General features: G+C 46.1%; 1 protein-coding gene across 1 annotated transcript in view; it reads right to left on the reverse strand.

Moving 5' to 3' along the window:
- The window catches only part of LAMB1 (laminin subunit beta 1), a 69,951-nt gene extending 65,159 nt beyond the window's left edge, over window positions 1-4,792 (reverse strand). The window contains exon 1 of the mRNA XM_077264808.1: window positions 4,617-4,792. Coding sequence (XP_077120923.1) covers window positions 4,617-4,650 — 34 coding nt within the window. The 5' untranslated portion in view covers window positions 4,651-4,792. The remainder of the gene's footprint in view (window positions 1-4,616) is intronic.
- Between the last annotated feature and the right edge of the window lie 14,701 nt (window positions 4,793-19,493).

A 19,493-nucleotide genomic window follows, 5' to 3' on the forward strand; every position in this document is an offset into this window, starting at 1 on the left:
CTTAGATCAGTTTCTGGGAACAACGGGTAATAACCTGCAGGGCCGGACTGGCCATCGGGCATTTCTGGCTAATGCCAGAAGGACCGGTGGTAGTCATGGGCCGCTCACCAGCGCCGACTCCCCCCCTGCCGCCGACTTACCCGGGAGCAACGCGGGGCACTAGGAGAGGTGAGGAGAGTGATATATTTAAAAAAAACAATGAGTGATAACTGGATTGTGGGGCTATTGGGGTGGCTGCATTACATTCTATGGGGGCTGTGCTGCATTACATTCTATGGGGGCTGTGCTGCATTACATTCTATGGGGGCTGTGCTGCATTACATTCTATGGGGGCTGTGCTGCATTACATTCTATGGGGGCTGTGCTGCATTACATTCTATGGGGGCTGTGCTGCATTACATTCTATGGGGGCTGTGCTGCATTACATTCTATGGGGGCTGTGCTGCATTACATTCTATGGGGGGGGCTGTATTACATTCTATGGGGTGCAGTATTATATTCTATGGAGGGGTTACATTATATTCTATGGGGGGCTGCATTATGCTCTATGAGGGGGCTACCATTTATTATATATGCAGGGGCTGCATTATACTATATGAGGGGGCTGCATTATGTTCTCTGGGGGGGTTACATTATACTCAGGGGGCTACAATATATTCTGTGGGGTGGCATCATTATACTATATGTGGGTTGCATTATACTGTATCGAGGATTATGGGGAATACATTATACTATATGAAGAACTATGGGGTGCATTATACTTTGGGAAGTGAATTGTACTACATGGATGACAATGGCGGGGCATTATACTATATGGAGCACTATGAGGAATGTATTATACTATTTGGAGGACTGAGGAGTGTATTATACTATATGGAAGACTGTGGCAGTATATTATACTATATGGAGGACTGAGGAGTGTATTATACTATATGGAGGAATTGCAGTGTATTTTAATATATGGAGGACTATGGAGAGTGTATTATTCTATATAGAGGAGTGTATTATACTATATGGAGGACTGAGATGTGTATTATACTATATGGAGGACTGAGGAGTGTATTATACTATATGGAGGACTGAGGAGTGTATTATACTATATGGAGGACTGAGGAGTGTATTATACTATATGGAGGACTGAGGTGCACATTATAATATATGGGGTGTATTATACTAAACAAGCAAAATGCTGCCTATTCATCGAGTGATTGGATTGTTTATGTGGGAACAAAAATCCTTGTTCTCAGCAGCACATCGCTGGTGTAAACTGTAGATGTGCTGCTGATAACATGATACTGTATGGGGACAGATTGATCTAATTGTGATTATTCTGTCCCCATCATTCTTTTTCAGTTGGTGTAAAGAGGCTGGGAAACAAGCGAACGACTTCACTATTGTCGATCACACTCGTTAAGCGTCCTGAGATCAGTGCATGTAAATACAGCAGAAATGCTTCGCAGGGAGACCAGGCAAGGATGATGACAGTTGTAGTTAACACCCGGCACCTGGGAATAGTGCTAACTCTACTGCTTTTCCCAGCCGCCAAATTGTCAGATATCTTCAGATTCCTATGACGCTGCACAGTAGGAAAGAGGCAGAGGGAGATGAGGGAGAGCTGCAGAGAAGTACTGCGCATGCCCAAGATTCCCAGCCCTGCAGTGTGAATAAATCAGAAAAGACTGCGGGGCGGGATCTTGGGCCGAGCATCCACGCAGGCGCAATAATAAAGATATCATGTGATGTCAGTGGACGGGCAGCGCTAACTGCGCATGCCCAAGGAAAAAAATTACAGCGCAGGCGACCCGGGAAAATGCCATAACGCTGATGAGGCGGCGCCCAGGATAAATGAGGAAGTAACTGATGGCTGTGGGGCGTCTGTGTAAGGGGGAGAAAGACCTGCCCCCCCCCCCCCCGACAATTTCAAGGTATAAGGGACAAATTATCTAAACGATTATTTCAGCAGTGGCAGGGACAAGAACTAAAAGAGCCACCTTGTCAGAATGCAGCATTAGTGCCACACAAGGTGGCTCTTTTAGTTACAAATGCCTGGATGGGGTGACAGGTTCCCTTTAATGGAAGAGCTCACCTCCATGATCAGTAACTACCATAATACATTTTATAAAATATGGATTTTACAGCTTACCTTGACCTTATAGGGGAGAACTAAGTTTATACTTCAGGAGCCTCTCTAACTTTACCCTTACCCTCTTAGGGTATGTGCACACGTTGCGGATTTTGCTGCGGATCCACAGTGGATTGGCCTCTGCAGATCCGCAGCAGTTTTCCATGTGTTGTACAGTACCATGTAAACCTATGGAAAACAAAATCTGCAGTGCACATGCTGCAGAAAAAAAGGCGCAGAAATGCTGCATTGTTTATAGCGCAGCATGTCAATTCTTTGTGTGGATTCCGCAGTGGTTTACACCTGCTCCATAATAGGAATCTGCAGGTGTGTAAAACCGACGGTAAAATCCGCACAAAAAACGCGGTAAATCCGCGGTAATTCCACAGTGCAGATTTCCTGTGGATTTACCAAAATCAGTGCGGAAAAATCTGCACACCTTTCTGCAACGTGTGCACATAACCTTACCCATACATCCCTTCCCCCAACATCCCTTCCCCCACTTCCCTTTGTCTTTTTGGTTTTAACTTTTTCTAGTTTTTCTTTTATTACCCCACTTTCTTAATTCACATGAATATGTAATGACTTAATGTTTAAGCCATGTTGAGTCACCATGCCGGCATATCCTAAAACACAATGATCCAATGTACTACCAGCGACTCTACCTTGGATTGCGTTAACTCCTTTCGTTTTCGCATCTTTTGGAAATATTGTTGATTGATATAGTTATGTGGTCACGTAGGACCTACTACTAGTCTACTTGTGGCACAACTAGTACCCGCTGTTCACATTTGTATTTGTATTCCCTTTTCAAAACTCATTCAAGATAAATTCATATAAAAAATAAAAAATAAATAAGTGTCTTTATCCGGGATTTTTTTTTTTTAAATATGTGTCAATAAACATAGATTTATAGTAAATTATTTTGTCAGTTGCCTTCTGCCAAATCCAAGTGATTAGTGTGAAAAGTAAATCCATCATACTCCTTCATTCATTCACATATTTGCATTTTTGGTGGGTGGTGCGGAGCCTTTAGTTGTAATGCTATGCTATAAGGGGGAGGCTACAGAGAGAGGCAGCCTTTACCTACTGCTGGCAACCTACAGAGCACTCCCCCCTACTCATTACATGTTCCCTTTGTTGGGGGTAGTTAACCATTTTTATGCTGCGGAATGTGAAGCCCTTTATGGGGTCAGGTATTAAACATTTTCCAGTCTTATCTCTAGAACATACTTTTTCTAACAAAAATAAGTTACATGTTTTATATCCCAAGGTTTCAGTATATATGAGCAGAAACAATACAGACATGATAATTCAGAAATTAAATACAAAACAGATGTATCGGCAGAGCAAAGAGATAATGCTGTGGGTTGACTTTGTGTGGGGCTGAAATGGCTTCCATCTGTAGTTTTTACTTTGTAGCTCATTATGGCAGTAATACAGGAAAGATACATATCTTGGTACCGTGATAGCCAGTGGATAGAAAAATATTGAGGCAATTCTAAATATTTTACTATGGCAGTAATAGAAAGCTAAATTAAGTGTGACATGTTTCTTAACTCTTAGAGTGAACAGACTTTTCTCTTTGGAGAATAAAGTTTAATGTCAGCAAATTCCAAAAGGAGTCCCCATGATAAATTAGGAAAGTTCACAAAAAGGTCTTCCTTATCAAAGAGATAAGTGGTATAATATATACTGTGCCAGAAGAGGAATTCAGAAACTGCAAGTGCTTCATACACTATAGGGTTAATCACTGCAGTGTACTGAATTCTGCAGAACTACAGGACCCAGGAGGACATGGCTGCCCAAGAATGCTTAGGCATGATGTAGAATGGAGTAATGAGCTTTGCCTTCTCCTTTGTCCCCCAAATTGTGGTCTTCTAAGGACTTGGTTAGATGTTCGCCTGGGTTGGGCAACATTGGAGCAGACACACCCTGAGTAATGTTCCCCTTTGTTACACAATGCAGGGGTCACAGAATCTACAATCCATACCATCAGAAGCCAAGGTGGGGAATGAAAATCAAATGATGGAACACTAGTCACAAGTGTAAATAGGTGCAAGATAATAAAGAAAATGATCAAGTCTGAAGCCAATCTGAATCCCATTCACAACATTGTAGAATGTAAACTAGCTGGTAATTAGTGTAGCAGAGTTGGATCAGTGTCCCATCTGCTGGATCATTGAGAGGCTATTGCTGCATGTTGAGAAATCATTCCTCCATAGATCCATAGCAGCAGACCAGGTAACAGACCTACTGTGTGCGTGCAAATCTAGGCTTCATCAGCAGCAACATCCTTCACAAAAACAAAAGGGCCATACAAGTGTCAGTCTACTATCTGATTGCCCTCTATGCAGCACAGTCCTCACAGCAGAGTTACATGCCATGCTGAAGGGCACATTGCAACGGACTCTCAGCTCTGGAGTTTAGCTCCAGCAACCACAGCACTAACAGGAGCAGAGCACACATGAAGGTGACAGGTTCTGATCATTACCTAGGAGAAGTGCGGGCACCTGGAGCTGCCTCATTGTCCTCCTGGCTGGGGGGCTCACACAGGATCACTTCCCTCCTGGAAAGGCAAAGGACAATGAAGACACGAGCTGCAGACCGGGTACAAGTGACATGAGGAGGAGACCACCCCAGGCTGCGCTTCCTCTCCTGCCCCCTGGATGACTGACGGATTTCTCTTTTCAGACCCAAAAAAGTTGGGACTTTAACTTTCTTGAGCATGCTCAGTGCTGATGCGATGTTCCCCACCTCCTGTGCTGCACTGTGGTCACACCCTCTGCATCCCGGGCACTGCTGTGTCCTCCAGAGGTAACTGGTGCAGAGGTGGGAATGAATGGGATGAGATGTACAATTACAATAAACTCACACTGGAGTGGAGCCCTTCTCATCCTGTACTTCTCCAAGATCTAAAGCTAAACTGCTCTAAACTGTACATGTTCAGGATCTAATACTATACCACTGTATACTGTACGTATATAGAATCTAATGATATAATACTGTATACTGTACATATAGGATCTAATGATATACTGCTCTAACCTGTACATGTACAGGATCTAATACTATAGCACTATACTGTACGTATATAGAATCTAATGATATAATACTGTATACTGTACATATAGGATCTAATGATATACTGCTCTAAACTGTACATGTACAGTATCTAATAATAATAATAATAATAATAATTTTTATTTATATAGCGCCAGTGCAGCGCCCCAGAGTCCTGGTCGTTGCAGTACTGTGGCTCCGCCACTAAGGGGAGCTATGGTACGTCTGATGGCACTGAAGGAGTTCATCTGATCAGGTATCACAGACACCAATACATTTCACAGCCAGGCCTCCGGGGGGAGCTAAGGGTTCTATTCACTAGGCCACTCCCCACCATAGTGGGTAAACTGGGGGTCAGGCAGGAAGTTAGATCAGAAAGCTGACTGGGTTGGAACCAGGCAACACCTTGTGGCAGAGGGTGTTGTGGGGGAAGATACAGTAGGGTCTCTGTCAGGGGTGGGATCCTGACAGAGGCTTGGCAACTTGAACGAACGTAACGGGACCGCGCCTGCTCCGGGTAGCGGCGGTGCCCAAGGAAGGATTAGAAGCGAGATAGATTGTGCTGAGTGAGAAACGAGATCACGCAAAGGAGAAATACCAGTAGGAGTCGTGCTGTAAGACCGAAGCAACATCCTACTGAGGCGCACTACCGGTGGCCGGAATGCCGAGGGAGTATCATAACATTCAGCTTCAAGCAATACTCCAAACAGCGGCAGGACAGTCAGTCTAAGGCGGGCTGTCTAACTTATATCACCTATGCAGTCTTGGGGGGCAACTTGTGGAGAGGGGTGACTCTAGGGTCCCGGAAGAGCTCCGAGCCTACCCGTCAAACGGGTGCCGTCCCAACCAGAACACCAGGGAGGGATGGAGGATTAGCAGAACATCATCTAATCGAGTTGTGAGGGAACTTAAGAAACAGACACAACAGTTGTGGGGGACTTTCTGTAAGCACAGCAGGGAAGGACCACAACACATAGCGCTAGAAGGAAGGCACCGATTTCCACCTGTGAAGAGAACTCTGGAGGTGCCATTGGACCGGCCGGACTTGCGCAGCCTGGTGAACCGTGTTCCGGACTGAGGACCCAGAGATCTTCAGTAAAGAGGTAAAGAGACTGCAACCTGGTGTCCTCGTTATTTACTACAGCGTCACCACCATCATCCATATCTATTATTCACTGTACGCCCCACGGCAGGGTCACGGACCGGGGCCTAGCCACCGTGACAACCCCTGAGCAGAGGCTCCCAGGCCCGGTACCGGGTACCCCTCGGCCCTGCGGCGGTGGGGGCGCTACAACTTGGCGTCACGAACAGGATCTACTTAAGCCTGAAGAATCAGGTCATGTGTGCCTTGGAACTGAGATTTATTGTGCTAGGACTGTATTATGTTGCAAAGACTGTGCTATGACATTCCCCGCCAAAACCGTCGCCATTATAGTACTATGTGGCGCGCAGGGAACATGGGGCGTGTCATCGTGGGCGTAGCTTGGAAGAGCGGCGCGAAGATGGAGCCCACCCCTCACAGATACTACTATGTTCAGAAAATATGCCCATCAAGGAGAAGGGCCCGCCTCCTAGTGTGGGATGGTGGAGGAGAGAAAGGCCGTCCTCCGGACGGGGAGGAGCAAGAGCCTCTGGATGCCACGAGGCAGAATCCGATTGGCAGCATGGAGCGCGGAAGTCACCCTGGTGTTGTGAATCCGCTTTTTGGGCTCCCCTGGTGGTTGCTGGTGGTACTGGTGACTTGTGTGTGCTTTGCTGTCTCAGTTCACCTGCTCCCATCAGTGTTTGGGAGTTTCCTATTTAGCCTTGCTCTCCAGTCATTTCCTTGCCGGTCATCATTGTAACCAGAGCCTTCGGTTGCATGTTCCTGCTACTAGTCTGCTGATCAGCTAAGTGGACTTTGTCCTTTTGTTTTGTATCTTTTGTCCAGTTTGCAGTTTTTGTTATTCTCTGTAGCTGGAAGCTCTTGCGGGCTGAAATTGCCACTCCTGTGTCATGAGTTGACACAGGAGTCTTAAAGTAATTTCAGGATGGTTTTTTGAAAGGGTTTTCAGTTGACCGTGAAGTCCTCTTTTGTATCCTTCTGCTATCTAGTAAGTGGACCTCTCTTTGCTAAATCTACTTTCATACTGTGTATGTCTTTTCCTCTTAACTCACCGTTATTACATGTGGGGGGCTGCTATCATCTTTTGGGGTATTTCCCTAGAGGTAAGCCAGGTCTGTTCCTTCCTCTACCAGGCGTAGTTAGTCCTCCGGCTGGCGCGTGGCATTTAGGAAGTCGTAGGTATGCTCCCTGGCTACTATTAGTTGTGTGGTAGATTTAGCTCACGGTCAGCTCGAGATTCCATCACCCAGAGCTCGTCCGTTATTTTTGTGTTCTGATGTTTCCCTGCCATTGGGAATCATGACAGTATGACCGGCCAATGTTAAAGTTATTGGCAGAAGAAAGGAGAGAAAAAAGAAGTCTGTAGATTTTTATTTATTTTTTTTTCCCCCTATGCTTGCTCCATAGTGGATCAGTTGTATTTCAGCTCTAATTACAGCCTTTGCCTTTCTCTCCTTCTAATCCTTGAATGGCTCTGATCTCACCTGTTTAAAGATGGACCCTCAGAGTTTGGCTGTAGGTTTAAATAATCTTGCTACCAAGGTTCAAAATTTACAAGATTTTGTTATACATACTCCGATGTCTGAACCTAAAATTCCCACACCAGAGGTGTTTTCCGGAGATAGATCTCGGTTCCTGAATTTCAAATATAATTGTAAATTGTTCCTTTCTCTCAGACCTCACTCCTCTGGAGATCCTGTCCAGCAGGTTAAGATTGTAATCTCTTTGCTGCGAGGTGACCCTCAAAATTGGGCATTTTCATTGACACCAGGGGATCCTGCGTTGCTCAATGTGGATGCGTTTTTTCTGGCTTTAGGGTTGCTTTATGAGGAACCTAATTTGGAGATTCAAGCTGAAAAAGCTTTGATAGCCCTATCTCAAGGGCAAGATGAAGCTGAGATATACTGCCAAAAATTTCGTAGATGGTCTGTGCTTACTCAGTGGAATGAGTGCGCCCTGGCGGCAAATTTCAGAGAGGGCCTTTCTGATGCCGTTAAAGATGTTATGGTCGGGTTCCCTGCGCCCACAGGTCTGAATGAGTCCATGACAATGGCTATTCAGATTGATCGGCGTTTGCGGGAGCGCAAACCCGTGCACCATTTGGCGGTATCTTCTGAAGAGACGCCAGAGAAAATGCAATGTGACAGAATTCTGTCCAGAAGCGAGCGGCAGAATTATAGGCGTAAAAATGGGTTATGCTTCTATTGTGGTGATTCTGCTCATGTTATATCAGCATGCTCTAAACGTACAAGGAAGGTTGACAAGTCTATTTCAATTGGCACTTTACAGTCTAAATTTATTCTGTCTGTAACCTTGATTTGTTCATTATCAGTTATTACCGTGGATGCCTATGTGGACTCTGGCACCGCTCTGAGTCTTATGGATTGGTCCTTTGCCAGGCGCTGTGGGTTTGATTTAGAGCCTCTGGAAGTCCCTATACCTCTGAAGGGTATTGATTCTACGCCTTTGGCTTGTAATAAACCACAATTCTGGACGCAAGTGACTATGCGTATGACTCCAGACCATCAGGAGGTGATTCGCTTCCTTGTGTTGTACAATTTGCATGATGTTTTGGTGCTTGGATTACCATGGTTACAATCTCATAACCCAGTCCTTGACTGGAAAACAATGTCTGTGTTAAGCTGGGGATGTCGGGGGGCTCATGGGGACATACCTTTGGTTTCCATTTCGTCATCTATTCCCTCTGAGATTCCGGCATTTTTGTCTGATTATCGTGATATTTTTGAGGAGCCAAAAATTGGTTCACTCCCTCCCCACAGAGATTGTGATTGCGCCATAGATCTGATTCCTGGCAGTAAATTTCCAAAGGGTCGTTTGTTTAACTTATCTGTACCTGAACATGCTGCTATGCGAGAGTATATTAAGGAGTCCCTGGAAAAGGGACACATTTGTCCTTCTTCATCTCCTTTAGGAGCTGGTTTTTTCTTTGTATCTAAAAAGGATGGCTCTCTGAGGCCTTGTATTGATTATCGTCTCCTGAATAAAATTACAGTCAAATATCAGTATCCGTTGCCTTTGCTGACTGATTTGTTTGCTCGCATAAGGGGGGCTAAGTGGTTCTCTAAGATTGATCTTCGTGGGGCGTATAATTTGGTGCGAATTAAGCAGGGGGATGAGTGGAAAACCGCATTTAATACGCCTGAGGGCCATTTTGAGTATTTAGTAATGCCTTTCCAATGCACCTTCAGTCTTTCAGTCCTTAATGCATGATATTTTCCGTGAATATTTGGATAAATTTATGATTGTGTATTTGGATGATATTTTGATTTTTTCTGATGACTGGGAGTCTCATGTTCAACAGGTCAGGAGGGTTTTTTAGGTTTTGCGGGAGAATTCTTTGTGTGTAAAGGGTTCAAAGTGTGTTTTTGGGGTTCAAAAGATTTCCTTTTTGGGGTACATTTTTTTCCCCTTCTTCTATTGAGATGGACCCTGTCAAGGTTCGGGCTATTTGTGACTGGACGCAGCCTACTTCTCTTAAGAGTCTTCAGAAATTCTTGGGCTTTGCTAATTTTTATCGTCGATTTATAACTGGTTTTTCTGGCGTTGTTAAACCTCTGACGGATTTGACCAAAAAGGGTGCTGATGTTGCCAATTGGTCCCCTGCTGCTGTGGAGGCCTTTCGGGAGCTTAAGCGCCGCTTTTTGTCTGCCCCTGTGTTGCGCCAGCCTGATGTTTCTCTTCCCTTTCAGGTTGAGGTCGATGCTTCCGAGATCGGAGCGGGGGCGGTTTTGTCGCAGAAAAGTTCTGACTGCTCAGTGATGAGACCTTGTGCGTTCTTTTCTCGAAAATTTTCGGCCACCGAGCGAAACTATGATGTTGGTAATCGGGAGATTTTGGCCATGAAGTGGGCATTTGAGGAGTGGCGTCATTGGCTTGAGGGTGCCAGACATCAGGTGGTAGTTTTGACGGATCACAAGAATCTGATTTATCTAGAGTCTGCCAGGCGCCTGAATCCTAGACAGGCACGATGGTCGTTGTTTTTTTCTCGGTTTAATTTTGTGGTTTCATACTTACCGGGTTCTAAAAATGTTAAGGCAGATGCTCTTTCTAGGAGTTTTGAGCCTGACTCTCCTGGGGATTCTGAACCTGCTGGTGTCCTTAAGGATGGGGTGGTTTTGTCTGCTGTCTCCCCAGATCTGCGACGTGCTTTGCAAGAATTTCAGGCGGATAGACCTGATCGTTGTCCGCCTGGTAGACTGTTTGTTCCTGATGATTGGACCAGTAGAGTCATCTCGGAAGTTCATTCTTCTTCGCTGGCAGGTCATCCTGGAATTTTTGGTACCAGAGATTTGGTGGCTAGATCCTTCTGGTGGCCTTCCCTGTCTCGGGATGTGCGTGTTTTTGTGCAGTCTTGTGATGTGTGTGCTCGGGCCAAGCCTTGTTGTTCTAGGGCTAGTGGGTTATTGTTGCCCTTGCCTGTTCCGAAGAGGCCTTGGACGCACATCTCTATGGACTTTATTTCTGATCTCCCTGTTTCTCAGAAGATGTCTGTCATCTGGGTGGTGTGTGACCGTTTTTCTAAAATGGTTCATTTGGTACCATTGCCTAAGTTGCCTTCCTCATCTGAGTTGGTCCCTCTATTTTTTCAGAATGTGGTTCGCTTGCATGGTATTCCGGAAAACATCGTTTCTGACAGGGGAACCCAGTTCGTGTCTAGATTTTGGCGGGCATTCTGTGCCAGGTTGGGCATTGATTTGTCTTTTTCGTCTGCATTCCATCCTCAGACTAATGGCCAGACGGAGCGAACTAATCAAACCTTGGAGACTTATTTGAGGTGTTTTGTGTCTGCGGATCAGGATGACTGGGTTGCCTTTTTGCCGTTGGCAGAATTTGCTCTTAATAATCGGGCTAGTTCTGCCACTTTGGTTTCTCCTTTCTTTTGCAATTCAGGGTTTCATCCTCGTTTTTCATCTGGTCAGGTGGAATCTTCGGATTGTCCTGGAGTGGATGCTGTGGTGGATCGGTTGCATCAGATTTGGGGACAAGTGGTGGACAATTTGAAGTTGTCCCAGGAGAGGACTCAGCAGTTTGCTAACCGCCGTCGTCGTGTTGGTCCTCGCCTTCGTGTTGGGGACTTGGTGTGGTTGTCTTCCCGTTTTGTCCCTATGAGGGTTTCTTCTCCTAAGTTTAAGCCTCGGTTCATCGGTCCTTATAGGATTTTGGAGATACTTAACCCTGTGTCCTTTCGTTTGGACCTCCCGGCATCTTTCGCTATCCATAATGTATTCCATCGGTCGTTGTTGCGGAGATATGAGGTACCGGTGGTTCCTTCTACTGAACCTCCTGCTCCTGTGCTGGTGGAGGGTGAATTGGAGTACGTTGTAGAGAAGATCTTGGATTCCCGTATTTCCAGACGGAGACTTCAATATCTGGTTAAATGGAAGGGCTATGGTCAGGAAGATAATTCTTGGGTAACTGCCTCTGATGTTCATGCCTCGGATTTGGTTCGTGCCTTTCATAGGGCTCATCCAGATCGCCCTGGCGGTTCTCGTGAGGGTTCGGTGCCCCCTCCTTAAGGGGGGGTACTGTTGTGAATCCGCTTTTTGGGCTCCCCTGGTGGTTGCTGGTGGTACTGGTGACTTGTGTGTGCTTTGCTGTCTCAGTTCACCTGCTCCCATCAGTGTTTGGGAGTTTCCTATTTAGCCTTGCTCTCCAGTCATTTCCTTGCCGGTCATCATTGTAACCAGAGCCTTCGGTTGCATGTTCCTGCTACTAGTCTGCTGATCAGCTAAGTGGACTTTGTCCTTTTGTTTTGTATCTTTTGTCCAGTTTGCAGTTTTTGTTATTCTCTGTAGCTGGAAGCTCTTGCGGGCTGAAATTGCCACTCCTGTGTCATGAGTTGACACAGGAGTCTTAAAGTAATTTCAGGATGGTTTTTTGAAAGGGTTTTCAGTTGACCGTGAAGTCCTCTTTTGTATCCTTCTGCTATCTAGTAAGTGGACCTCTCTTTGCTAAATCTACGTTCATACTGTGTATGTCTTTTCCTCTTAACTCACCGTTATTACATGTGGGGGGCTGCTATCATCTTTTGGGGTATTTCCCTAGAGGTAAGCCAGGTCTGTTCCTTCCTCTACCAGGCGTAGTTAGTCCTCCGGCTGGCGCGTGGCATTTAGGAAGTCGTAGGTATGCTCCCTGGCTACTATTAGTTGTGTGGTAGATTTAGCTCACGGTCAGCTCGAGATTCCATCACCCAGAGCTTGTCCGTTATTTTTGTGTTCTGATGTTTCCCTGCCATTGGGAATCATGACACCCCGGAGAGGGAGAGAAGACCCGTACCAGGCTCCGCCAATGGGAGCCGACGGAGTTCGTACCAGGCTGCGCTAATCAGGAGATCCTCGGGGCAGAGGTGGAGGAGCTGTGCCGGCAGTTCCGGAGTCTCTGTCAGCGAGCAACCGTCCCTAGTGAGGAGCCGCACCCACACCAGGCATCGATCCCGCAGCCAACTACAGAGGAGACCGGCACCGGAGATGTGGCGGAAGCAGGTAACGGCGCCGACCCGGGCGTGGCGATTGAAGAGCCCCTGCTGGTGGATGTAGACTCGCCCCCACCACGACCACCCGGGCGGGTGTGTAGCCGCATCGAGTGCGAGAGGCCCTGGGAAACCCTGCAGACAGCCGATAGCCCCCTGCGACCCATCAAGCAGCCCCCGCAGCTCCAGGGAGAATGGGTCACCTTCAAGTGGACCCACGCGGCCACCACCAACCTGATGGGGTTTCCAGGGGATGCCCAGGAGGAAGGGGAGAGTATCGAGGTCATCCGCCAGAGGGAATACCGCCAGCAGCTGCGCCAGCAAGAAGAGGAGTGGGCCCGCAAGAAGGAACTCCGGCGTCAGGCTGAGTGGGAAAAGGACCTCCAAATCAAAGCCCAGGTCAGGCAGGCTGCTGAGGAGAACTGGGGCCCGCAGCGCTATGGCGTGATTAGCACCTTCCTGTTGCAGGGAGGTTGGGGCTTCATTAAGGAGCCCGGTCTTGCCTTGGAAGTGTTTGTCAACCGGCGGGATGTAGAGGCGCACCTCATTGAGGGACACCCAGGCCGGGATCTCTACCCAGGAGACCGAGTTCGGTACACTCGCCACTGGGGAGATAAGGGGTGGTATGCCCTGCACGTGCGCAGATACAAGCCAGAAGTGACAGTACCATCCTCCGATGATTCACTGAGACCAGCGGTCATTGCTCCAATCTCCCTGTGTGCCAAATGTTTACGGACCATCACTCCGAGGAGAACCGTGAGCACCCAGACCCCAATCCGGGGTGCAGATGCCCTTTATGTGGTGGCGGGAGGAGGGCGGTGCTCACGGAAGCCACCCCCAGACTTGGAGGAGTAAACCTCGATACACTGAGCAATGTAAATAGTTACTGTTTTGCTGCTGCTAAAACCCGTCCAGGGTTAACTCTTAAAGGGATCCTTCTGTTGACCCGGGATCCCTATTGTTTTGTTTTTGTTTATTTTTCTGAAGTTTTTGCACAAGTTTATAGTTGAAAAGAACTGCTGAAATCATGAACAGTGCATGATGCGAACTTTTTGTATATAGTTTGCACCTTATTAAAGGTGCTCCCTACTGGTTTTACTTAAAGAAGGACTCTTTGTGAAGATACCACACTGGAACCTTTGCTGAGTATGGACTGGTAGCTTGAGAAGACACGCTACCTCATAGAGACTTGGTCCTCTCTTAAAGGGGATGTTTATTTGTCGCACTTAAACGATGATATTGCTTTAAGACAGGTAGCAATAATGTTTTGACGAAAGAAAGTGATGATAATGTTTACATGAGTAAGTTATATGTATTTAACTAGTTAATTGTGAAGAAATGCTGATGATGTTCTCTGAAAAGAAAAAGTGAAAGATAGAAGAAGGATGCAGTGGGCCCGTAGGGATAGACGTGATGTCCAGCATGCATGATAGAGAGAAAGATAATGAGAAGGCTTAATGTTCAATAGAAAATGTTTTGATAATGTTGATAGATAGTTAGGATAGAAGGTAAACCCTGAGTCCTCATAGGAGTCATGTAGAGATGGCTCAGTGCTCTTAAACTGAAAGTAATGTTATGCTCTATACTGTGTATAGTAGTTGAAAAGGCAGTAGGCCTGGGCTGAACGGGGCGGTCCTGCATAGAAAGGAGAGGCAGTAGGTCTGGTGCCGTTAGGACAGGCGGTCCTGCAGATTTAAAGGAGAATGAAAAAAGTTAAATTACCTTATAATGTGATTATAAGAAGGTCTTTAGTGGATACAGAGTGTATGTCCTTAAGGGCAATGTTAAATTATTGTTCAACAATTTTGCACTTAGTAGAATACCCGGTTGGGTAAGAAGAGTTATTTATAGCATGTTGCTATGATATTTGACCATGTTTGTAACGTTCAAGTGTCCTCACCTCCCATAAAGGGAAGCTCTGTTCAAATATGCTTATTGTTATTGCACTCAACAAAACTGTATGTCTTTTTGCTAACTTGTATTGTTGTTTTCTTCTCAGTCCCGGAGTACTGTGTTTAACCAGGGGGGAGTGCAGCGCCCCAGAGTCCTGGTCATTGCAGTACTGTGGCTCCGCCACTATGGGGAGCTATGGTACGTCTGATGGCACTGAAGGAGTTCATCTGATCAGGTATCACAGACACCAATACATTTCACAGCCGGGCCTCTGGGGGGAGCTAAGGGTTCTATTCACTAGGCCACTCCCCACCATAGTGGGTAAACTGGGGGTCAGGCAGGAAGTTAGATCAGAAAGCTGACTGGGTTGGAACCAGGCAACACCTTGTGGCAGAGGGTGTTGTGGGGGAAGATACAGTAGGGTCTCTGTCAGGGGTGGGATCCTGACAGAGGCTTGGCAACTTGAACGAACGTAACGGGACCGCGCCTGCTCCGGGTAGCGGCGGTGCCCAAGGAAGGATTAGAAGCGAGATAGATTGTGCTGAGTGAGAAATGAGATCACGCAAAGGAGAAATACCAGTAGGAGTCGTGCTGTAAGACCGAAGCAACATCCTACTGAGGCGCACTACCGGTGGCCGGAACGCCGAGGGAGTATCATAACATTCAGCTTCAAGCAATACTCCAAACAGCGGCAGGACAGTCAGTCTAAGGCGGGCTGTCTAACTTATATCACCTATGCAGTCTTGGGGGGCAACTTGTGGAGAGGGGCGACTCTAGGGTCCCGGAAGAGCTCCGAGCCTACCCGTCAAACGGGTGCCGTCCCAACCAGAACACCAGGGAGGGACGGAGGATTAGCAGAACATCATCTAATCGAGTTGTGAGGGAACGTAAGAAACAGACACAACAGTTGTGGGGGACTTTCTGTAAGCACAGCAGGGAAGGACCACAACACATAGCGCTAGAAGGAAGGCACCGATTTCCACCTGTGAAGAGAACTCTGGAGGTGCCATTGGACCGGCCGGACTGGTGAACCGTGTTCCGGACTGAGGACCCAGAGATATTCAGTAAAAAGGTAAAGAGACTGCAACCTGGTGTCCTTGTTATTTACTACAGCGTCACCACCATCATCAATATCTATTATTCACTGTACGCCCCACGGCAGGGTCACGGACCGGGGCCTAGCCACCGTGACAACCCCTGAGCAGAGGCTCCCAGGCCCGGTACCGGGTACCCCTCGGCCCTGCGGCGGTGGGGGCGCTACACCAACATATTCCGCAGCGCTTTACAACTTATAGAGGGGACTTGTACAGACAATAGACATTACAGCATAACAGAAATCACAGTTCAAAATAGATACCAGGAGGAATGAGGGCCCTGCTCGCAAGCTTACAAACTATGAGGAAAAGGGGAGACACGAGAGGTGGATGGTAACAATTGCTTTAGTTATTTGGACCAGCCATAGTGTAAGGCTCGGGTGTTCATGTAAAGCTGCATGAACCAGTTAACAGCCTAAGTATGTAGCAGTACAGACACAGAGGGCTATTAACTGCATAAAGTGTATGAGAACACGATGCAAGGAACCTGATTATGTGTTTTGTTTTTTTTTTCTATTTTTAATAGGCCACACAGGGATAGTTAGGTTAATGCGTTGAGGCGGTAGGCCAGTCTGAACAAATGCGTTTTTAGGGCACGCTTAAAACTGTGGGGATTGGGGATTAATCGTATTAACCTAGGTAGTGCATTCCAAAGAATCGGCGCAGCACGTGTAAAGTCTTGGAGACGGGAGTGGGAGGTTCTGATTATTGAGGATGCTAACCTGAGGTCATTAGCGGAGCGGAGGGCACGGGTAGGGTGGTAGACTGAGACCAGAGAGGAGATGTAGGGTGGTGCTGAGCCATGGAGTGCTTTGTGGATGAGGGTAGTAGTTTTGTACTGGATTCTGGAGCGGATGGGTAGCCAGTGTAATGACTGGCACAAGGTAGAGGCATCGGTGTAACGGTTGGTGAGGAATATGATCCTGGCAGCAGCATTCAGGACAGATTGGAGTGGGGAGAGTTTGGTAAGAGGGAGGCCGATTAGTAGAGAGTTACAATAGTCCAGACGGGAATGAATAAGAGAAACAGTAAGAGTTTTTGCAGAGTCGAAAGTAAGAAAAGGGCGAATTCTAGAAATGTTTTTGAGATGCAGATAAGAAGAGCGAGCCAGTGATACTATACAACTGTATACTGTACGTATATAGAATCTAATGATATAATACTGTATACTGCACATATAGGATCTAATGATATACTGCTCTAAACTGTACATGTACAGTATCTAATACTATACCACTGTATACTGTACGTATATAGAATCTAATGATATAATACTGTATACTGTACATATAGGATCTAATGATATACTGCTCTAAACTGTACATGTACAGGATCTAATACTATAGCACTGTATACTGTACGTATATAGGATCTAATGATATACTACTGTATACTGCACATATAGGATCTAATGATATACTGCTCTAAACTGTACATGTATATGATCTAATACTATACCACTGTATACTGTACATATATAGGATCTAATGATATACTACTGTATACTGTACATATATAGGATCTAATGATATACTACTGTATACTGTACAATAATAATAATAATTTTTATTTATATAGCGCCAACATATTCCGCAGCACTTTACAATTAAGCGGGGACATGTACAGACAATAAATTCAGTACAAGTTAAGACAATTTAAACAGTGACATTAGGAGTGAGGTCCCTGCTCGCAAGCTTACAATCTACAAGGAAATGGGGGTGACACAATAGGTGAAAAGTGCTTGTTATTTCAGGTCTGGCAATCATAATAAATAGGGATTTTCATATAAAGCTGCATGATCCGGTCATCAGCCCGTGTGTTTAACCCCTTCACCCCCGGAGCTTTTTCCGTTTTTCCGTTTTCGTTTTTCGCTCCCCTCCTTCCCAGAGCCATAACTTTTTTATTTTTCTGTCAATTTGGCCATGTGAGGGCTTATTTTTTGCGGGACGAGTTGTACTTTTGAACGACATCATTGGTTTTACCATGTCGTGTACTAGAAAACGGGAAAAAAATTCCAAGTGCAGTGAAATTGCAAAAAAAGTGCAATCCCACACTTGTTTTTTGCTTGCCTATTTTGCTAGGTTCACTAAATGCTAAAACTGACCTGCCATTATGATTCTCCAGGTCAGTACGAGTTCATAGACACCTAACATGACTAGGTTCTTTTTTACCTAAGTGGTGAAAAAAAATTCCAAACTTTGCAAAAAAATAAATAAATAAAATTGCGCCATTTTCCGATACCCGTAGCGTCTCCATTTTTCGTGATCTGGGGTCGGGTGAGGGCTTATTTTTTGCGTGCCGAGCTGGCATTTTTAATGATAGCATTTTGGTGCAGATACGTTCTTTTGATCGCCCGTTATTGCATTTTAATGCAATGTCGTGGCGACCAAAAAAACGTAAATCTGGCGTTTCGATTTTTTTTTTCATTACGCCGTTTAGCGATCAGGTTAATGCTTTTTTTTTATTGATAGATCGGGCGATTTTGAAGTCGGCGATACCAAATATGTGTAGGTTGGGTTTTTTTTTTATTGATTTATTTTGATTGGGGCGAAAGGGGGGTGATTTAAACTTTTATATTTTTTTATTTTTTTCACATTTTTTTTTTACTTTTTTTTTTTACTTTTACCATGCTTCTATAGCCTCCATGGGAGGCTAGAAGCAGGCACAGCCCGATCGGCTCTGCTACATAACAGCGATCATCAGATCGCTGTTATGTAGCTAAAATGCAGGTGTGCTGTGAGCGCCGACCACAGGGGGGCGCTCACAGCCACCGGCGATCAGTAACCATAGAGGTCTCCAGGACCTCTATGGTTACCTTCCTGACTCATCGCCGACCCCCGATCATGTGACGGGGGTCGGCGATGCGCTCATATCCGGCCGCACGGCCGGATGCGGTAGTTAAATGCCGCTGTCTGAGTTTGACAGCGGCATTTAACTAGTTAATAGCGGCGGGTGATCGCGATTTCACCCGCCGCTATTGCGCGCACATGTCAGCTGTAAAAAACAGCTGACATGTCGCGACTTTGATGTGCGCTCACCGCCGGAGCGCACATCAAAGCGGGGGTCCCGACATGTGACGTACTATTCCGTCACATGTCGGGAAGGGGTTAAAGGGACTCTGTCACCTGAATTTGGAGGGAACAATTTTCAGCCATAGAGGCGGGGTTTTCAGCTGTTTGATTCACCCTTTCCTTACCTGCTGGCTGCATGCTGGCTGCAATATTGGATTGAAGTTTATTCTCTGTCCTCCGTAGTACATGCCTGCACCTATTGGACAAACAATCAGCAGATTTGGGTTCCAGTACCATCTCTATGCTGACGACACCCAATTATACACTTCTGGCTGCATGCTGGCTGCAATATTGGATTGAAGTTTATTCTCTGTCCTCCGTAGTACATGCCTGCACCTATTGGACAAACAATCAGCAGATTTGGCTTCCAGTACCATCTCTATGCTGACGACACCCAATTATACACTTCTTCCCCTGACATCACTCCTACCCTAATTCAAAATACCAAGGATTGTCTGTCTGCTGTTTCTAACATCATGTCCTCCCTCTATCTGAAACTAAATCTCTCCAAAACTGAACTACTTGTGTTTCTCCCTTCTACTAACCTCACTCTACCCAACATCGAAATTACCCTGGAGGGTTCAACCATAACTATAGAGAGAAAAGGAGGAGGCCCAGGACTGAGCCCTGCGGAACCCCGATAGTAAGGGGACGA

This window comes from Ranitomeya variabilis, chromosome 5, assembly GCF_051348905.1.
Source record: "Ranitomeya variabilis isolate aRanVar5 chromosome 5, aRanVar5.hap1, whole genome shotgun sequence".
NCBI lineage: Eukaryota > Metazoa > Chordata > Amphibia > Anura > Dendrobatidae > Ranitomeya > Ranitomeya variabilis.